Genomic DNA, 22,165 nt, shown 5'->3' with positions numbered 1-22,165 from the left:
ACCCAAATAATTTAATGCCCGACCCATTTATCTGTAGTGCTATGTCTACCTTGTTCTCTATTTCTTGTGAAACTTGGGTAGCCTTGCTAAGTTTGGCTGAATTCTTGTTGGTGCGGTATTGGGGTTTTGGAAAGAGCAAAAACGAGTGGCCTTATAGCAGTGTGTGGTTTATGCATTTCATTGGACCCTGTGGACCCGCAGAAATGCAAGAATTTTCAATGCTAAAATTACTTCTTTATACTTTTTATGAGATGGGGCAGTTTATTTTTATTCTTATTTTTATTTTTATTTATTTATTATTTTTTTGGAGAAAGTTTTGGGGAATTCATTGGCTGACCTCAAAAGAGACTGGAAAGCAGCACTTTTATAATTTTTTTAGCTGATTACTGGAGGATGTCTTGTCTTACAAAGCTTGTAAAAATATCTTACCCACCAAAACAATGTTTTTAGATACCAAATTGCTGAGTCCCAAGCCTCCCTTGTCCTTAGGCCTACCAACTATCCACCAACTAACAAGATATTCCCTCTACTCGCTAACCTTTGACCAAAGAAAATCCCACATAATCCTCTCAGGCTTAAGAGCCACTCCTGCTGGAATATCAAGTAAGGGAAGAAAATACAAAAGGATTGAAGAAAGAAGCACCTGAATTAAATTAATGCGACCCTTAAGGAGTAATTCCGCCCATCTAGACGTTTACACACCTTAGTGATAGCCAGATCCCAAAACCTAGCAGACTGAGGTTTCCCACCTGAAGGGGCTCCTAATGAGAAAGTCCACTGCAAAATTCCGCACACCACAAGTGCAGCCAAGCTAGATGTCATCAATAGAACAGTACGAAATCCTCTTCCCAATAGACTGAGAATAGACAACCATCAGAAAAACATTTTGTAGCATCTGAAAGAAACCTCACTCACCAGTTGCGTTTCTGATTGTGTTCGAGCTAACAATAGAGCTTCTCCCTCTTTTTGTCCAACTGATCTGAATTGAATGCTTGTGTAAATTGCCTAACAATTCCATGGCGCAATACTACATGAAATAATAGAGAAGAAATCACACGAGAGAAAAAAAATTGCATTCCATCTGCTAGAGTTCTAGGGCAAAATAGATTTTTTTTTGCATAATATTGAGTGTCAGCCCATTAAGATTACGGATTTTTAGGCCAATTAGCTTGGTTAATAATTACATGATTTTGGCTGAGGTTGTTTTTTAATAAGCTCATGGGGTATTTGCTAACGTTGTTTCTAACACTTATTGCACTTCTATCAGATGTTGTCAGATTTTGGATGCAGCTTTGGAGACTAATGAGGTAGTGGATAATGCTTGGAGAGGTAGATTATTGTCTTGAAGTTAGATTTGGAAAAGCCTAAGATTGATATGTTGGAGTTGGAGGCATCTTGAGATAGGGTGCTAGAAAGGAAGGGTTCAGAGTGTTGGTGGAGGAAATGGATTAGGGTTGTCTTCAGTAATGGGGAGTCCAAGTCTTGGTTTAAGTTTCTACAGGTGTTTGCAAAGGGAATCTTCTGTCACTTTTCCTTTTATTTTGATCTTGGATGTGTTTTGGATTATGGTTACATTTCATTTGTACTGTTCTATGTCACTGTCAACGAGGAGCCCAAGGCTTGGTTTAAAGCTTCCAGGGATTTTAGAAAATGGAATCATTGGTCACTTTTAATTTTGCTTTGTTGTGGATGTTTTGAGGGAGATGATCGGCAGAGAGGTGAAAAGAGGTTTAGTGCAGGGGATTAATGTGGGTCTTAATATTGTGACTATCACTTACAGTTTGTTGATGATACCATCGATTCTTGTCTGAGGGTATGGTAAGTTTGTCTGATGTGTTGACTATATTGAAGTTTTTCTTGTGAGTAAAAATATAATTTCATCAAAGGGAATCAGAGGGGGGTGGGGGGGGGGGGGGTCAGCCAAGTACAAAAACAGTGCAACAAAATGCCCATATTTTAGGGTGTCAAAAAACTTGAGAAGAGTATGTGAGCCAGTCATGTGTAATCTGGTTTGCCAATCGGTAATAGTGCCAGTCCATCTGTCTTTAATTGTATCATGCAGTGTAGCTGATCCTTTGAAGGCTCTTCAATATTTTTACTTTCATAAAATCCAAAATATCACAAGGAGAATAAGACTTGAAGCTTTCTTTCTTTATTTGCTTGACTGAAACCCATTCCAGGCCCATATTCTTTCTCATTGTCATAGCAGTGAATCACTGCTGCCTCAACAGTGCGAAGGCCAAACTGCAGAGGTATCTTCTCCAAGAACAGTGGAGAGAATATGGTTGATTGTCTCATTATCTTCCTTGCACAAATAACATCTGTTGACCAGGGCAGTTCCCTTTCTGCAGGTTGTTAATTGTGAGGATTTTTTTTGAGTTACCTCCTAGGCAACCCAAAAAATAAAAGGAAAAAAAAGGCAACTTATGTAGGAGCAGAGGTCTTTCAACTAAGCTTCCAGGGGAACTGTTTCCTGGTTACTGCTGGAGCTATGCGTTTCCTGTTGTCTGAGCTGACTGTAAAGCTGCTGTCATTGTCCAACATCCTCTCTGGTTCATTAGGATGTTTCGGAAACAAACTTTGTTAAGGCTGCCAAAGAAATCCGCAAAGCTCTCAATTTCCCAATGCTGCTAAAGAAATCCACAAAGCTCTCAATTTTCCAATCATGCGTATTTCAAGAGTTGAGACAGCTTCAAAACAGAGGAGAATTCAGAATACACCATAAATATAGGATTTTCTTAAGGTCCACCTCATAGAAGATAATGGTGTCGTAAAAAAAAAATGAGATGGGAGATTTTCATTTCTATTCTATTCTTACCAATGCTAAAACCCTTGAGAAGCTCTTCACCAATGGCTTTTGTGCACTAGAGGCTCAACACTTCGATCACCATGATGAACAATAAGGGGGAGAGGAATCTGTGTCTCAACCAAGGTCTTAAATTTTCTATTTCAAACAATGTTTAAAGGCTTCAAAAGTACAGAAATTTCAATGAAAATTTTGATGTCAATGTCAATTTCCATTTTGGTTTTTAAAAAATGATGGAAATTAGTAGTAAGGCATGGATTTTTTTTTATTATCAAACTTTAGAAACTATTAATAAGCGTATTAATGCATGATTTAGAACTAAAATATTATAAATAGAATACATCAAGGACATGTATGCATGGTAAAAGGTGCAATAACTGTAATACAATTATCATATTAAACATATTTAATTAATACAAATGAAATTCACAAAAATCATATATTATTAAGCATAAAAAGGTCGATAATTTAGACACAAAAATCAAATAAAATGTTGTAGCTTATGTATAAGTTTTAGTTTTTCATATATTTTCAGAAGTCTGAAAGCTATAAGTCATATCCATCTTGTAATAATCTTTAGTATAAAAGAAAAAAAACCAGAAGATAAATTAAGAGAGAGAGAGTTCAGTTTGGGTTTTGAATCTCAAATTTGGATTGGAAATTTCATTCTATACTTAAAATTTCAAAATTTCGAAATATGTTTGATAATTTGTGGAAATTTTGAATGGAATTTTTGTAAAACAGAAATAGCTGCTATTTTGATTTCGAAATTGAGGAAAAGCAGAAATTTTGATGGAAATTTCAACAATTTCATAGAAATTTAAGGGCCGTGGTCTCAACCCTCTAGAAGATTTGAAAAAAATCCAAGGGGCAGCCATTAATGAGCACTGAAAAAGTTGGGGACATTGATATATCCAGTTGATGCCAAAGATTGCCAAAGGCCATTCTTTTAATAAGAAGAGAACATGGTCAAAAGCTTTTTCTGTGTTCAGCTTGCAAACACCCTACTTTTTCTTGTAATGGAGGAGGCATCGACAACTTTGGAGGCTATAAGGGCAGCATCCAATATTTTTCTACCTTCTACAAAAGCATGTTGGTGCTGTCCAATGACTCCTGGAATTTCTTTCTTGAGCCTTGAGTTGAGCACGTAGGATAAGATTTTGTAAATACTCCCCACTAGGCTGATAGGTGGGAAATTCTTTATGTTTAAGGCACCTGCTTTCGTAGGGAACTTGGTCAACAAAAGATAAGGCTGCTAACATATTTTCTGTTCTGTGGAAATATTCTAAAATCTTGATATATCCTGCTTAAGGAGGTCCCAATTTGCTTGAAAGAAAGGAAGAGCCTTCAGGGTCTGCTGCTTTGTCACCATTATAATCCTTGAGGGCTTAAAGAATTTCCTCCTTCCTAAAAGGCTTTTCCAGCCACTGGGCAGTGGAAGGATTCAAGATGCTGAAAGTGATTCCACCGACTCATGGTCTCCAATTTTTGGGTTCTGAATAGAGGTTCTCGTAGAAATCATAAATTCCCTTCTTCATGGCATCTTCTTCAACCAGAATCTCCCTCTCAATAACAGTTCTGCTCAAAATGTTGAATCTTCTACAGGCATTTTCTGTTCAGTGGAGAAGTGTTTTAATCCTCTTTCTTCAGCCACAAGGCCGTAGATTTATGTCTCCATTTGTTTATTTCATGTTAATGACATTGGCTAGCTTTTTCTGAGAAGCAGTCTTTCTGCCTTATCTTCAGCATTAAAGCCTTGAGCAAATTCTTTGTTAACCAGCTCCTTGAGACACAAACTTTTTGTATCCTTTTTCAAATGAATACTCCTGAACTTATTTCTATTCCACTGTTTCAGATTTTCTTTCGGTCCCTTGAGTCCAGAAGCAGCCACATAGCTTGCTTGCCCTTTGAAATGTCGTGAGGACCACCACAGCCTGAGTTACTAAAGTGCTCATGCTTGAGCAACATGTTTTCAGAGTGGAAGGGAGTTGATCCTCATTTAATTCTTCCTGTGAACGATGGGGAATTGATTCCGAGATAGGTCCTGGGAGAAGTTTCTGAGTCATCTTGGGGAAGTGCTCTTCCCATACTATTGAGATTAAGATCCTAGCAATCCTTGAGCAGGAGGGGATCTCTCGAGAATTAGACCAAGTGAGAGCAACCTAGATGGGGTGAGTCAATGAGGGCATTTGATTTGATGAAATCAAGGAATTCCTTCATGCTAATGCTATTTGAAGTTCCATCATATCTTTTTTGAGGATGTAAGTGTCAACGGAACAGCAAACCGCAAAGCAAAAGATTTCTTTCCTTACTTCAGCCCACATTTATTTCCTTATATTTCAATTCATTATTTTGTACAGTTAGCATATATTTAGTTTACATGTATAGGGCTTGACAAATTATAGTTTACTTGTATAGGGCTAGAATCATGCTAGACCTTATTTACTTTCCATGTATAGCATTATTGTAAAGTCTATATAATATACAAAACTCAAGGCCAATTCATTTCAGCCATTGACAAAATATTTGACATGGTATCAGAGACAGCCTACTGCTAGGTTTTTCTTTTTCTTTTTTTTTGGATTTTTTTTCTGCTTGGTTTCGTGGCTGTTGTGGTTTTGTTTTCTCTTCTGGAATTTTTCTCTGTTCTTTCGGTACTTCTGTGCTTGTGTGGCTGTCAGCACAGCAGGTTTCTGGGTTGCCATTTATTCCTCCAGTTTATGTCCTTGTGATTCTTGGCAAGCAGGCAACAGTTTTCTGTTGCTGTTTGTAACTTTCGGCAAGCAGGCACAGCAGGTTTCTGGTTTGCCACTTATTTCTCCTGTTTCTGTTACTGTTTGTGACTCTCGGCAAGCAGGCTTGTGACTTTCGGCAAGCAGGCACAGCAGGTTTCTGGTTTTGCACTTATTTCTCCAGTTTCTGTTTGTGACTCTTGGCAAGCAGGCAACAGCTTTCTGTTGCTGTTTCTGGCACTTATCTTCTTGGCACAGCAGGTTTTTGGTTCAAGATATAATTTTTAGTGCATTTTTTTTGGTTTAAGATTTAATTTTGTTGTGCAGGGAGGTTGCTCTTGGTTTTTTCTTTCTTTTTTTTTTTTTTTGGTACCTGGGTTTTTTATTTTGGGCTTCTAGATTTTCTGATGGTCTGTTTTTTTTGGCACAGTCTGTTTTTTTTGGGCTTCTCAATTTTATCCATTATTTAGCATGGACTCCGTACTTGTGTGTGCCAAGTTTATGGGCAACAATTATTCTACATGGGCTTTTCAATTTGAACATTTCCTGAAGGGAAAAGATCTTTGGGGTCATATTGATGGCACGGATTGTGCACCCAATCCTAATAAATCCAAGGAGTCCGCAGCTTGTCCTTCATGGGCTGTGCTTGATGCTCAGATTATATCTTGTCTTCTTCGCTCGGTTGAGCTACATATTGTCCCCAACTTGTGACCTTATCGCACCGCTCAATCCATGTGGGCTTATTTAAAAACAGTATATCATCAAGATAATGGTGTCCGTCGTTTTCAGTTAGAGCATGCGATTGCCATGTTTCAACATGACAATCGTTCCATCCAAGACTATTGTTTGGGGTTTTTGACTCTTTGGAATGAATATTTTGATCTGGTTGCTGCGGATGTTCCTGTGGCTTTTCTTCCCATTATTCAACGTCTTCACGAGACTAGTCGACGTGATCAGTTTCTTATGAAACTCCATCCCAAGTACGAATCTGTTTGCTCGTCTCTGCTAAATCTCTCTCCTGTTCCTTCTCTGGATGTTTTTTTTGGTGATTTACTTCATGAAGAACAACTACTTAGTACTCAAGTTACTCTGCCACAATCTCATGGTAGTTCCAGGTCTGTCCCTGTGGCTTACGATGCTCAACGACGAGGACCGCCTACGCATTCTAGTACTTTGTAGTGTTTTTGTTGCAAATAATTTGGACATATCGATGCTAATTGTTCTAAGAAATTATGCTCTTATTGCAAGAAGAATGGTCACATTATCAAAGAATGTCGTATCCGCCCGTAGAATCATCAAGCCCATGCATTCCAGATTTCTGTTAGTGTACTCCTCGTAGTGACTTTTGCGGTCCCTGGCTCTTCTTCAGGCGATTTCTTTGTTCCTTCACCTCCTCCAGTGAATTATTGCACACCCGAAATGGTGCAATAGATGCTAATTTCAGCATTATTAGCAATGGGGCTCCAAGCTAACAATTCTACTAATCTCTGGTATGTGGACTCGGGTGCCTCTAATCACATGACCAATAATCCCACTACCTTGTGTCATGTTCGGCCCTACGCTGGTCAATCTGCTATTCAGACTGCCAATGATAGTTTTTTGCCAATAGTTGTTGTCGGAGATGCCTCTTCAAAGTTCACTAATGTGTTTCTTGCTGCTCAGCTTTCCATGAATCTTATTTCTGTTGATCAATTAGTTGATAATAGTTGTGCTGTTAATTTTTCTAGTAATGATTGTGTTGTGCGGGATCAAGTAACGGGGGAGCCGATTGCGAACGGACCTAAAGTGGGGCGCTTGTTTCCACTACTTTTGCCTGTTCTAGCACATTCTCCAATTTCTTCTATTAAGTCTTTTGCTTGTAAGAATGTTTTAGATCTTAGTATGGTGTGGCATCGTCGTTGAGGCCATCCCAATACTCAGATCTTATCTCATGTATTGAACTTTGGTTTACTTGGTAATAAAGAACGTTCTTCTTTATCTCTTGAGTGTGCCTTTTGCAAACTTGGTAAAGGCAAAACTCTTCCCTTCCCTTTGCATGCTAGTAGAGCTTCTCAATGTTTTGAGCTTATCCATAGTGATGTTTGGGGACCTTCCCCGGTTAGTTCACATGAAACATTTAAATACTATGCGACTTTCATTGATGATCGTAGCAGATTTACTTGGGTCTACTTTCTTTGCTCTAAATCTGACGTTTTTTGTACTTTCATTGAGTTATTAGCGTATGTTGACAATCAATTTTTTGCTTTTATTAAGACATTACGCGTAGATTTTGGTGCTGAATATGTGTCTACTGAGTTTCAGGCATTTTTGGCTTCTAAAGGCATTATTCATCAACGTTCATGTCCTGCTACTCCCCAATAGAATGGAGTAGCCGAATGGAAAAAATTGTCGTCTCTTATATGTGGTCCGTACTCTCTTCCTGGAATCCTCTATTCCATCCTTGTTCTGGGTTAAGGCTCTGAAAAATGCTACTTGATTAATCGTTTACCTTCTCAAGTCCTACTCATGGAGTCTCCCTATTTTTGTTTATTTGCTAAGCAACCTAGTTACGATAACGTCCTTACCTTTGGTTGTGTATGTTTTGTTCATTTACCTCCTCATGAGCGACATAAATTATCTGCTCAATCTGTTTGATGTGCATTCTTGGGATACAATGTGTGTCAAAAGAGATTTGTTTGCTATGATCCTACATTACATCGTACACGCATTTCTAAGAATGTTATTTTCTTTGAAAATCAACATTTCTTTCCTGTGTCCTCTGTACCCTCCTCTCCTACTGTGATTCTCCCCTCCTTTGAGGAGCATTTCTCGGATCCTCATCCAATTAGTTCTCGTTTTAAACCAGGTATTGTGTATACGCAGCGCCCCCGCTCACAGTCTCTTCCGGTCACTCATCCGATATCTGATCCTACCACGCTCCAGATTCAGTCAGTTGCAGAACCTCCAGAGCCTTTGGTGCGTCGTCGTTCTCGAGTGTCTATACCCTAGGGCTGGTATAGGTTACCCTCTTAAAGTTCTGGTAACTGTGTTTCAGCTCTTACTACTGCATTGTCCAATTTCGATATTTTCACTTTCTGCTCACACACTGCCAAGCATGATTGTTGGCGACAAGCTATGCAGGAAGAAATTGCTGCCCTAGAGGCCAATCACACTTGGGACATTGAGCCTTGTCCTCCCACCATTGTTCCTCTGGGTTGTAAATGGGTTTACTTAGTCAAGGTCCAATCTGATGGAAGTTTGGATCATTACAAAGCTCGCCTTGTTGCACTTGGGAATAATTAGGAATATGGTGTCAATTATGAAGAGACCTTTGCTCCTGTGGCTGAGATGACTACTGTTCGTACGATTTTGGCTATTGCTGCTTCAAGTGAGTGGCCACTACATCAGATGGATGCCAAGAATGCTTTTCTTCACAGGGATCTTAAAGAGTGTATTTATATGAAGCCACCCTCGGGGTTGTTTCCCGCTCCGACTTCACATGTGTGTAAGCTTCGTCGTTCTCTTTATGGTCTCAAACAAGCTCTGAGGGTCTGGTTTGATAAATTCCGCACCACTTTATTACAATTTTCATTCAAGCAGAGCAAGTATGACACTTCATTGTTTCTTCGAAAATCAGACATGGGTATTGTTGTTCTTTTGGTTTATGTTGATGATATTGTGATTATTGGTTTCAATTCTGCTTTACTTGCTCAGCTCAAGACTCATCTCTCAGACTCCTTTCATATGAAAGATCTTGGGTCTCTCACATATTTTCTTGGTCTTGAGGTGAATCGTAGTCCCTTAGGTATTTCACTTAATCAACATAAGTATGCTAGTGACTTGGTGGCCATAGCTAGCCTTCAGAAGGGTGCTTCTATTGATACTCCCATGGAATTAAATGTCAAGCTTCGCAAAGAGGAGGGTGATTTACTCGCTGATCCCAGTTTATATCGGAAGTTGGTGGGTAGTCTTGTCTATCTCACCATTACTTGACCAGACATTTCTTTTGCTGTACAGCAAATCAACCAGTTTCTTCAGACTCCTCGTCATCTTCATTTGGCTGCTGTCCGTAGGATCATACGCTATGTTGAGGGCACTTCTGCTTGTGGTTTATTCTTCCCTGCAGGCAATTCTATTCGCCTTGCTGCTTATAGCGATGCTGATTGGGCTGGTTGTGCAGATACACGTTGCTCCATCACTGGTTGGTGTGTGTTCTTAGGTGGTGCATTGATCTCTTGGAAGAGTAAGAAGCAAGACAGAGTTTCTAAGTCATTGACAAAATCTGAATATCGGGCGATGTCTCTTGCTTGTTCTGAAATTACTTGGCTTCAAGGCTTGCTTGCTTGCTAGATTTTTCAAAGACTGATCCTACACCTCTATATGCTGATTATACGAGTGCTATCTAGATCACGGTCAATCCTGTCTATCATGAGCACATGAAGCATATTGAAGTCGATTGTCACTCTATCCGTGAAGCATTTGAAGCTCGTGTTATCACTCTTCCACACTTTTCCATTGAATTACAAATTGCAGATATCTTCACCAAGGCTCTCACTTGTCACTAACATTGCTTCCTTGGTAGCAAATCGATGCTTGTTGATCAACCCGCATCAATTTGAGGGGGTGCTGTCAACGGAACAGCAAATAGCAAAGCAAACGATTTCTTTCCTTACTTCAGCCCACATTTATTTCCTTATATCTCAATTCATTATTTTGTATGGTTAGCATATATTTAGTTTTCATGTGTAGGGCTTGACAGATTATAGTTTACTTGTATAGGGCTAGAATCATGCTAGACCTTATTTACTTTCCATGTATAGCATTCTTATAAAGTCTATATATAATATGCAGAACTTAAGGACAATTCATTTGGCCATTCACAAAATATTCGACAGTAAGACTGTGTTGAAGTTTCCCCAAATGAGAAGGGAGTTGGTCCTTGTTTAATTATGCCTTTGTCCAAAATGATGGGGAAGTGATTCGAGATAGGCCCTGGGAGAATTTTTGGGTCATCTTTGGAAAGTGCTCTTCCCATCTTGTTGAGATTAAGAACCTAGCAATCCTTGAGTAGGAGATGATCTCGAGAATTAGACCAAGTGAAAGAGAAACCTAGATGGAGTGGGTCAATGAGGGAAGTTAAGTTGATAAAATCAAGGAATTCCTTCATGTTAATACTCTCAAAGTTCCACTGTTTCTTTCATGAGGATATAAGACCATGTTGAATTCTGCCTTGATGACTGAAAGGGCATCCCATTCTACTTTGATCTCAAAGAACTACATTCACCGTAGCTGTCTGGAGGGTCCCCCAATGATTGTGTGTTCCAGCATATCCACAACATTTCCCCTCCCACCAATCAAGAAAACCACGTACATTTCCAGTAGCTCCTAGATACTTCCATTTGCGGTGTTTATGCCCCTATTTGCTACTGATCATAACCTATTTGTAGACTCAATTATGGTTTCTTGTAAGCATATTATGTCACCTCTCCACTCTTTTGAGAAAACATTTAACCATTGTCCTTTTTGAACTGTCATTCAGGCCCCTAACTTTCCATGATTCAATTTCATCTACACCATTTCACCGATAGCCCCTAGTTTCTACCGGCATCTTACGTGTCCGAAACTGCTCCACTTTTGTCATAATACACTAAGAATTCTAGCCGTTTGAGATATTTGTTAGTATTTTTTCTTCTTTGATCGCAAAAGAAATATATTAAGAAAGAGATCCTCATGGTAGTGAAAACAAAAAAAAGAAAAAAAGAAAAGAAAACCGAAATTCTTTCTTCTTGACATGAAGCATTGTTAAAACCCTCAGTATTCTCATCTCCATGTGATTGAATTTTCTGCTACACTTAAGAGATTCTCCCTATTATGTTTTTGGCTGTGAGGTCCCATTTCTATCCATTATCCTGTTCCAAAAGCTTTCCTCTTAATTCTTGGTTCTTGCCAAGGTTTTAAAACCCATCCCGGTGACCAACACTGTGAAGCCATTGGGTTGGTTGGACCAGTCGGTCAGGCCTGTAGTAGTCGAGCTAGTAATGCCATTGTGAAATAATAATCATATTATTTATGGGTATGTACAATATTATATGTAATAACTGCCCCCCAAGGGTGATTCAAGTGGTAAACCCAAGACTCTCCTAGTTATATGGTCAGGGTTCTAGTCTTGGGGGCTACGACTTTCCATTTGAGATAATACCATGATATTTAAGTGGAGAAGGGTAGAGGGGCAGGTCCATTATTTTGGTGGATTGGTAGAGGGGCGGGCCCATTATCCTGGTGGATTAGTCGAGTGTCCAAAGGGTGTTCGTCTCGGACATTGTCGTTTAAAAAAAAAAAAAAATTGTATGTAATAACATTTTTACAAATAATAATATCATGAAGATGTTAATTGAATTCACCATATATTTGTCAATTAAGGTAACCACTAACAGTCATCTAAATAAAAACTTGAACTATTTTCCTTATATTTATTGAATATCTTTTAAAATTTATTATATTACCTCTAGTCCAAAAAAATACTATTTGAAAACAGCTGGTGTGTGTATGTGTGTTTATTGAATGTTAGCGTTATGTGTGTGTATGTGTTTATTACACAAATATTATTTGTTTTGGAAGAAAGTTAAATGAATTATGAGCTTAATGGCAAAACAAGTCAAACAGTGAATGATAATTATTAAATATATCTTTTACTTCCTCAAGAAGCAAGAAATGGAAGTGGTACAGTGGTTTGTTGTTCTCATTCTTGTTTACACAGTCCTGGGTTCGAACCCGGGTGTTTCCCTTTCACCAGAGCATTATCTTTTTATAGGGAAGGGCGGGTTGACTTGTCTCCAGCCCTGATTCAGACCGGTTTTGGCCAGTTCAGACCAGGTCAGCCTAACTCCAGTGTGCGGAATTTCTGGTTCTGCAAGGTTGATCAGACTGGCCTGGTGACTGGTTCCAGTTGAGATGGGTCGAACTGTACTGTTTGGTCCGGTCCAGAAAATAGAACTGAAATTGCCCCCAACATATTGCACAGTTGGGTAAGGAGACCAGGCCTGCTTCAGATAGGAGAAATGAGTGGATCCATCAGCTGTTCATAGGATGAGCTTTGATCCTGAGTGTTAGGAAACTTAACTGAATCCATGCGCCCATTGAAATTATTAAATGTTCTTTGGGCCTGTTTGCTAGGAAATTTACCTGAATCAATGTGTTGACCAATAAAATTATCCAGTGGCTTTGTACCTGATTTCTAACAGGACCTGCAAAGCCTGAGAGGTGTATTGAGCCTGCTCCAGAGAAGATTAGCTAGTTGAAACTGTGGGCTGCCATCTGTTAGTACCTTTTTTTTTTTAAACCTTTTCCCTGTTGCACTCTGTCTTCTGACAAAACTTTCCCTCTTTTTTTTTTTTTTTTGTTTTTTTCTCAATTTCTTCAAAGAGGCTCGTAGCCTTTTCTTCAAACCTGTCAAAGGACGCATCATTGTGGGTGTTGGATTCTTCCACCATATCTCTTTGGATTCTTCCACCATGCAGAGGGACTGGTTGGCTCTTTTGCATTGAGTTGGTTTGGATTCATTCTAGAAGTAATGTAATTATTTTCTTTTGATGTAATGGGAGGATTTTTATTCTCCCTGTTTTCCTTTTTGTTTGTACATTCTGCTCTTTCTAATAAATTTTCTTTGTTCATCCAAAAAGAAAATAAAAAAGAATCGAAATCCCAATTTCATGAGTCAAGAATTGAGAGTCGAATCCAATCATTAAGATTTGATGCAAAATTTGAAAAATTGATTCCAAATGACTTGCATATATGATGTTTGTACAAGAAGTAAAATAGCAAAATATACATTGAAATTTCAACAAATATGGATCAACCATGTTGATAATTGGAATGGCACTTGCCTTTGAAGCAAGTTTTGTAGGTCTAATCCTACCATGATATGTTTAACTCAAACATATATTGATATAAAAGGGAAAACTAGCCTTATAAACAAGATGTATTGTGATCTAACCATTTCACCTCTATCAATAATGTAGGACAAGAAGCAAAACCTTGGGAAGATCCTTGCTAGAGAATAATTAAGAAGACTAGGTTTGAGGAATTGTTGGGTTAAGTTAGTAGTTTTTTATTTGTTTAGTTTAGTCAGAGTATTATGTGTATTCGAGGGCTTGTTTGCGGTATTTGTGTATTCTAGGATTATGTTTGTAATGTAATGTAGTTGGGAGTTTATATGTAATTTCATGTGGAGAGGCTTTCTCATAAATAGTGTGTGAAAGCCATGTTGTTGGCAGTTATTGGTGAATTCGAATTGAATTGAAGTGATGAATTTGAATTGAATTGAATTGAACGTGAGTTCCCCCCGGTATCGCTTTCTCCTCCCTTTCCCTTCTCTTCTAATTTCTCCATGGCTGCAGATTCATGATGCTGCCCCTGCATCATTTGGTATTAGGGCCCAACCACTATCTCCATTCTTCCATCACGGTCCACCCATTCTCCCTCACTCTTCTCCTTGTTTCTTCTTCTTGTTCTTCTTTTTTTGTCTGTTCTGATCTCCTGTTCTGTCCATAATTCCGTGCTGCTCAGCAGCATTCTGCCCTCCAGCACTCTGCACTCTTTTTCTTCTTGTATTCTTCCATAATTCTCTCCCATAATTCTCTCAACTCTCGGATTTTTGAGTTCTGTTGCTGTCTCCTCTACTTGCAGCGGTCTCTGTCCAGCAATTCCTCCAATATCTTCCATAATTCTCTCAACTCTTGGATTTCTGAATTCTGTTGCTGTCTCCTCTACTTGCAGCAGTCTCTGTCCGGCAATTCCTCCAATCTTCTCTCTTCTTCTTCTTTTCATCTTCTTCATTGTTCCTTCTTGTCTTCTTCTCTCTCTGTTTTTGTTCCATCATTCTCTCTCTGATTTTTCTCTGTTCTGAAATTTCATAAAATGAAAAAAGTAGTTCTGCAGTTTCTGACCCTGTCTGTGTGAGCACCAGTCTCCAGCCACCATCCTGCAACACCACCCATTCTATTGAAAACATAAACCTCCGAAATTCTTCCCCTCAAAATTGCATCGCTGTACAATCAGTCGTGTGGCCTGATGCGCCGGCCAAACTTCTCTGGCTGCAAACCTCTTCCAAATCCACCCTTGCTGGAGTTATTTTGACATACAGCCACCACCACTGGATTCTAAACCCCCTGATCTACCCTCACCTGAAAAGTCTGGAGCACCATTGCTAGCGCCTACGTCTGCAACTGCAAGTGAGAGTGTCTGCCAGAATCTCTTCCTGCTTCTAGTCTCGCAAGAAATTGCCCAGCCATGATATTTTTTGTTTTCTTTGCGATATTTTGAGCTGCAAGGAGATATTTTGATTGTGGACACAATATTTTGCAAGAAAGTGCAATAATTTTTGGCATGAAACCCTAGAGATTGTCACTCCAGTGTTAAAAATCAGGTTTTGTTGCTGTAATTTGTGAGTTTTCTTTTTCAATTTGTTTCATTTCAGTAGGACAATCAATATCAAGGTGAATTGAAGATAGTTTTTGAGAAATTGGGAGTTAGGCTTGTGGGATGTGTTAAAGGGCTGTTGGTAATATATAGCTGCAGCATATATGCATAAATTCAGCAACATGGTGACAAATATTATAGGAAAAAAGGAATGCCATTTGCCAAACTTTGAGCACAATGTCAGGCTGTTCAGTTCCTTTCTCAAATATGGAGAAAAAGTTTGCAAATCATCATTGATGGAAGATGTCCAATGAATGTGGCTTACATAAATGGAGTCACTTGAATGCAACTTCATCTGGAACCTCACCCAGAGCCCTATATGATAACTTGGGTCTATAAATCTACTATACATGTTTGCAAAAGATGCTTGGTTACTATCCAAATGGGTGAATATTTGGCTAATGTTTTGTGTGATATCATGCCTATGAAGATTGGCCATGTACTCCTTTGTTCTCTTTGGTTGGATGATTAGGGTGACTCAAGGACATGACAAGACATATCTTCCACTATCATGGAAAGAAAATCATTTTGAAGCTTGCTCTACCAACCAACTAGGACAAAGAATTTAAGATTATTGATCATGCCAAAGTTACTCAACTTGAAGACATTACAAGGAAGGCGATGAATGTGTTTGAAGACATCCAAAGTCAAACATTCATATTGTAGAGTTTGTCATCCCCGATGAGTTCATTGATGCTAATTCTCAAGTCAAGTCTAAGGTGCTGCCAATGGAACATGGTTTCTTGTCTCATTCAAGCGCTAGCTTTTGAAGAGTCCAAGTTTGCTTCTCCCTTTTGATCTTCTTAACATTTCAAAATTTGAGGCCGAATTTTTTCTGCCTGAGGGGGAGTTGATGTAGGACAAGAAGCAAGACCTTGGGAAGACCCTTGCTGGAGAATGATTAAGAAGAGTAGGGTTAATGAATTTGTATTGAATTGAACGTGAGTTTCCCCCTGGTATCTCATCTCCCCTCCCCTCCCTTCCCTTTCTTCCCTTGTAATTTCTCCATGGCTGCAAAACCATGATGCTAGCCCTGCATCAATCAAGTACCAAGTTAAGCTAGTTTCTGTGGGACTATAACATGTATTATGTGACCCAAAACTAAAGCACCAAGTCTAAGAGTTCAAGTTATCCTAAAAGAAAAAAAAAAAATGAGGACTCGTGAAATTTTTTTAAAAAGCAAACTTATATTTTGATGTAAGTTTACATTTTAAATAATAATAAAAATATTCTGTATGCTTTCTTTAAGGCCTTGTTTGGGACCCTGAAAACATTATGAAAAGGAAAGGATAATTTGAATACACTTTTTCATATTTGGTTATCAAGGAAAGTGAGAAAGAAAATAAAATATATAGCACTAATGAACAAAATTTTGATTAAACACATCATTAGCATTTGATTTTTCGTAATTTTTAATCATATTAGAATATTTTTTTTATAATAGTATTTAATACCATGAGAAATATAATGGAAAATCAGTTTACTTTTCATTTTCCTTTCCTTTCCATTTCCCAAACAAAATCCTTGATCCAAATGGACTCTAAAAAAAGATAAGAATAGGAATCAAGAAAATATTAATGTAAAATTGAACTTCATTGTGTTTAATAAAGAAGATAGACATTTATAATGCATAGGCTTTCGCTAGAAACTAAAATAAAAAGTAAATAAAAACATGAGCAAAATTCATTAAAATATAAAAATAATGCAAAATTAAACCTTTAAATCTGGAGAATGGAGAAGGCAATGTGCCAACATAAAGCTCGCCCACCTAGTCAGCTTTGGCTTTCTTCTCAAGACTGGTGTCCTTCTCTAGCTCTGGTTTTCTTCTAATCTTATCCAATAGAAGAAAAAAAAAAAAAAGGTGCAGAATGGGATGGCTAACAGACTTCTTTCCTTTCTCTTGGAGGACAGAACTCAAGAAAATGGCAAAATAGAAGCCCATCATGCAAAACAGAAAAAAGTTTAGGAAGTCTAAGTTGGGTTTTAGAGGAGTCTGATCTGAGTCATATAATTAGATTCGTTTCATTGATTCACCACAATTCACCTTGATTCACAACCTTCTGCGATTCTCCCATGTGATTTGAACCAATTTATGTCACGAATATTCTGATTTGAATCTATAATTCTACAGTTCTAACAACTATGGGGACAAGGGCAAACTGTCTTTGAGGGATTCAGAAACTTGGGTTCTCGAGAGGTGGATGCTTCTTGAATGATGCAGTAGGAGTCAAGGCTACCGGAGCTCAGCACTGTGGAGCTGATTCAATGACCTCTTTCTTTTTTTTCTTTGCTGGGCCAATAACTTGTCTCTTGGAACTAGGAGCAATGTGATGACCTGCAATTCTGCAGCTGTACAATTTTACATCATCCATGGAGTCAACCCTCTGGGAATGCAATGCTCTTCCAACCACCTCCTTTTATTTTTGAAAAGTCTAGGATCCTGTTGAATCTGTTTCTTTTGAGCTGTAGCGTTAGGGTTTTCTTCCCTTTTCTTGCCCTTGGAAGCCATGAAGAATTTTTTTGCAAGCCCAAAAATCTTCCCAAGAGGTGAAAAATCAGTCCACCTCATTCACTTGGAGGAAGATGGTGATCCTTCTGCCCCTTCTGATCCTCAGAAGATTGACTTGTTGGCCATTGAGCATGAGGTCAACAACTTGCTCTACACGGCCACTGTTTGTTGTGCATCACTTTGGAGGGTCGGGGGTAGGAGAGGAGAAAGTGATTCAATTATATAACATTAGTGTTAGGTGATTAAGCCTATGACTATGGCCCAGTCTGAGTCTGAAGTCTCTGTCTTGAATGCTGTATTCCAATCATTTTGCAGTTTTTTGAGAAGGGGTATGATAAATATTGTTGAAGAGTTGGATTGTTAGTATTAGTGTTGATTCTCGTGGTGAGTATGCTTAAGTGCCTGGTTGGGTAGTTGGATTGGTCTTTTACTTAATTATGCATTCCCTCAGTTGTTAATCCTACAGCCTTTTTTTTTTGGGGGCGGGGGGGGGGGGGGGGGGGGGGGGGGGGGATTAATGTTAATTCGGATTAGACTTGTCTTTCTTCTATTCTCTACTATTTCTTGTCCGTGTTCAGGATTCTATGCAATTAGTTTGTTGGTTAGATGTGTGTGTCATGGACTTGAATTCTCATGCTATGGTCTTAAGTGCAGCAAGGAATATGGTTGAAATAGAATGTGATAGATTTACTACTGTAACCAGATGGAACACAAACTGATGGAGGTTTCATGCTCTTGTACTGATCACAAACCAATGGGGCTTTTTCTCATACGTGGAAAAATTCAGAGAAAATGGATGGAGCAAATCCATACACTTCCCAGAGAGCACGGATGCCTCTGGGTGATCGACTCTTCTGTCGATATTGAAGAAAATTTCTACGCTGAAAGAAGTGCCCAAAAGAAGGTTGAGGGTCTGGTTTGGAGATGTGAGGATTGTGGGTCAAGGAATGTGCGAAGGCCTGATGTTAGGGAATGAACCAGGGAGATTCAGCATTTTCTGGTACAGTCGTAAGCTAATGCGCTTTACACTCCTCAGGAAAAGTCCTCTTCAATTGCAGGTGAAGTTAGGTTTGGAATCACAGAGATTCATCTACGTACCAAAAGGGAAAATTTCTGGCTGAATCAAATTTGCACAGAAAATAGAGGAGATTCCATGCTGCCTTTGCAAAGGTATTCTGCCTACTCTTCTTGATGTCTCAATTGAAAGGGATTTACTCATTATGCCAAAGAGATGGGTTTTGAATGGAGGATTGTGACCTAAGGTCTGCTAGGGGATGCGAGGGACTACTGGAGTCCACAAAAAGTGTTGGATAAAAGAGTCATGCTGTGTATCACAGGCAAGTGATGGTCATGGGCTGATGTGCGTAGCACGCAGGGCATACAGGCCCACATGTGGATGGGCCACACATTTGGCTTGTTTAGTTAGGAGTCAGGGTAAAATTGACTTGTTTAGTTACTCTGTTACTGTGTATTTATACTGAGTTCTGTTTCCAATTTGAAATCTGGCATCTTAATATGTACTCGAGCAATACATTGTGAGCTCAACACTAACTGAATGTATATAAAACACTATATACCATTTGTTAATGAATTTGAAAATGCTAATTATCATGTACATTGTGATATGTGAGCTAATTATAATTTCTGATGTGCAGCTATGTGAATTGTCATTTCACAAAACTCGCCATTTAAGGAACCCCTACAATGAGAACTTGCCAGTGAAGGTTAGTTGGGTCTTAAACTATGTTGAAAATCCTCTTGTTTTGTTTTTTGTTTTTAAATTTTTTTCTCATTTTTTCTTGCTGGGTAGAAGCAAGATTTTAAATTTCTATTTTGACTAAAATTTTGAGGCTTCAAACATTGCAAAGTAATAAAACATGGAAATTTTTGTGAAAATTTGGAAACTGGTTAACTGGATATATGATTGCATGACTTATTATTAACATGTTGTGAATAAAGTGCATAAAAGACAAGTAATTGGTTAAACTATACATTTAATTGGTTCAGTTTGGTTCGGTTTTGGCCAAAACCAATGATTGAAACAATGACCTGAACCAATGAGTTTTCAAAATTTTCAAACTGAAAACGAACCAAAAACTAACGGTTCCATACGAGTCAAAAAGTCAATTTTAACTAGTCAGTTCTCTTAATTATGGGTTTTTTAAAATGGTTAAACCATCCAAAAGGATCCAGGGCAAAATAATTGACCCACAGGTTAATTACCGTGCCTGGGCTGAGGGCCACGACCATGCTGGCTGATGGGTGGGGGGTGGGTATTTATAAGAGTGAGTTGGTTCTTGCATTCTTCTTAGTTGATGTGGGACAGTGTGGGGCAGCACTCGCAGCAGCCATCAGGGCAGCAGCAGGGGTAGCATTCGCAGCAGCAGGAAGCACTGTTGCGCCCCTACATGGGCTGTGGACTTTTTTTTCTTTTTTTTGGGGTGGGTGGTGGTGGTGGGGAGAATCCTTTGCCCTGCTTGGACTAAATGCAAGGTGGAGGATTGTTCCCCCCTCTATAAAAACCCGACCCCTCCCCAATACTTAAATAAAAATTTTTATCACATTTTTGTAAGAGATAATAATAAATTGAAACTAAGTAAAATTCAATATGGAAGTAAAATTATTTATAAGTTATTATTACACAATTATATTTGTATTCTGGTTTTTTGGTTTGTTTTCTTGTTGAACTGAAACCAAAATCTGTATTTTATAAATAAAAAAACCAACACCAAAAACTGAAACCTAAAAGCAAAACCAAAGTGTAAAATAGTTTGGTTTCGGTCCAGTTTTCAGTTTTTCAGTAGTTTTGTACCCCTTAGGCTTGGCTTTAGGCTTGTTCATGGCTAGGCAGCTATCCAGTGGTCTGAACCAAAGCCAGCACCTCACAAGATGTTAACTGTTTTTTTCCCCCTAAGTTACCATATTATTAATTTACTGTTGGAAATAATATTTTACAATATTAAAGACCCTAAACCTATTCAATTTGAGTTCATTAAGATTTATATTCCTTGTAACAAGGAAGCAAAGAAAGGTAAGGGGTTCATGAGTTTGTATTTTTGGAATGGATTTTTTTGCTTTGAAATACTAATCTCACATTGGGTTTGAACTTCTGATTTTGTCCCGTAGGTTAGTGAGAGAAGGGGGGGATGTTGTGAGTTTCTTTAGTAAATAAGTCAGCTGCAATCAACCTCGAAACCAGTCAAAGTGTTGGACCGTGCTTCCATAATATGGTGGGGCCTAATTGGAGATTGTGCTGGCTTGGGTTTACTAATTGTTGGAATGCATTAGGCTGTTTTCTGAATAGGCCTATCACTGGACGTAGTCATTCTATGCTGACCTGAGCATGTCTCGACAGGTCCTACCTCAAGCTTAAATTTAATATTTGACGTAGAGAGGCAATGTTGAGCTGTCTTTACTGTCAGAGATATGGGAATACATAATGATTTCATAGAATAATTGTAGAGCATGAGCTTTGTTGAGGAGAAGTTAAAAAAAATATATTAGTGCAAAGTGGGGAATTATTATTAGAAGGAACAAGCTTATACTCTGTGTATCAACTAGAATACATTAAATAATTGAATCAGGAGTTACCTCAAACAGCATAGCATTTCGTGACTTTAAAGATGGTAAACAGTTGCTGCCCAAGCCAGCGTTTTAGTGACTGCAGGATGGGTAGTTCCTGCTCTTAGCTTGTGAAAGACCTTGGGATTTTAAGGAGATAAAGTACTTTGTGAAAAAGAGCCTTAGTAAAATCACAATAAAAAAACAGGTGATCTCTACTTTCATGGCAATGCTTGCTGAAAATACCGCAAGTGTTAATGGTTCTATACTTCTATTCCAATTTCCAAGAGGAAAGCTTGTCGGGCATGAACTCATAGTAATATATATAATGTTACATCAATAGACAAATCATAAATAATCTTGACGACACTCAATCGGAAAAAAAAATTGCAAGGGCATCTTGGGCCCAATTTGATAATATGTTGCTACAGCTGTAGTAATTGGGACAAAGCCCATTACCAGATCATGTTTGCCTCCTTCCGCAAGGTTGCTCTATATATGCTAGGATTGGATTAGATGAAAGACGATAATGGTTAGTCACAGAATGAGATAATTATGGTTATACCTGTTGTCAGACAATCACAGTTAAGAAAGGCTAAATAACTTATTGTGATATCAAAGAATAAATGGAAATGATAAACTGGGATCCAAAACATGCAATGTGGGAAAAACGTAAAGTTTGAGTACAAGGTTAATGAAATTTCTGGCTAATGGTCCCAATATACTTTGCAGACAACTGAGAAGAATTCCTCTATATAAATATGTGATTATCAAGTGACTTTCCCACATTTGCATTGATTTGTTTTTGGGTCCTATACACTTAATGCAGCCAATATTAATGCTACTTCAATTTGTGTTTGCTCATATTCTTATGCTTTGTAAAAATTGCAGATTAGCAGAGACTGCCAGGAGCTAGAACCTTCTATAGGGGAGCAGTTAGCTTCTCTCCTTTATCTCGAGCCTGACAGTGAACTTATGGTATGTTTGGATTTGTTCTTTTTATTTCTGGGGGGTGAGGGTGTGGTGATGTTTAGGTTAGAAATGTATGGTGATGTTTAGGACAGAAATGTATGAATCATTAGGAAACATTGATTAAAATAA

At 38.4% G+C, this 22,165-nt stretch overlaps 1 protein-coding gene across 1 annotated transcript in view; it reads left to right on the top strand.

The window, feature by feature from the left end:
- Nucleotides 1-22,165, top strand: part of LOC131160047 (30-kDa cleavage and polyadenylation specificity factor 30) — a 65,654-nt gene that overhangs the window by 36,742 nt on the left and 6,747 nt on the right. The window contains exons 5-6 of the mRNA XM_058115350.1: nt 19,159-19,227; nt 21,956-22,042. Coding sequence (XP_057971333.1) covers nt 19,159-19,227; nt 21,956-22,042 — 156 coding nt within the window. The remainder of the gene's footprint in view (nt 1-19,158; nt 19,228-21,955; nt 22,043-22,165) is intronic.

The sequence above is a fragment of the Malania oleifera genome, chromosome 7 (assembly GCF_029873635.1).
Source record: "Malania oleifera isolate guangnan ecotype guangnan chromosome 7, ASM2987363v1, whole genome shotgun sequence".
Classification (NCBI taxonomy): Eukaryota; Viridiplantae; Streptophyta; class Magnoliopsida; order Santalales; family Ximeniaceae; genus Malania; species Malania oleifera.
This window is presented reverse-complemented; position numbering and strand designations above follow the sequence as displayed.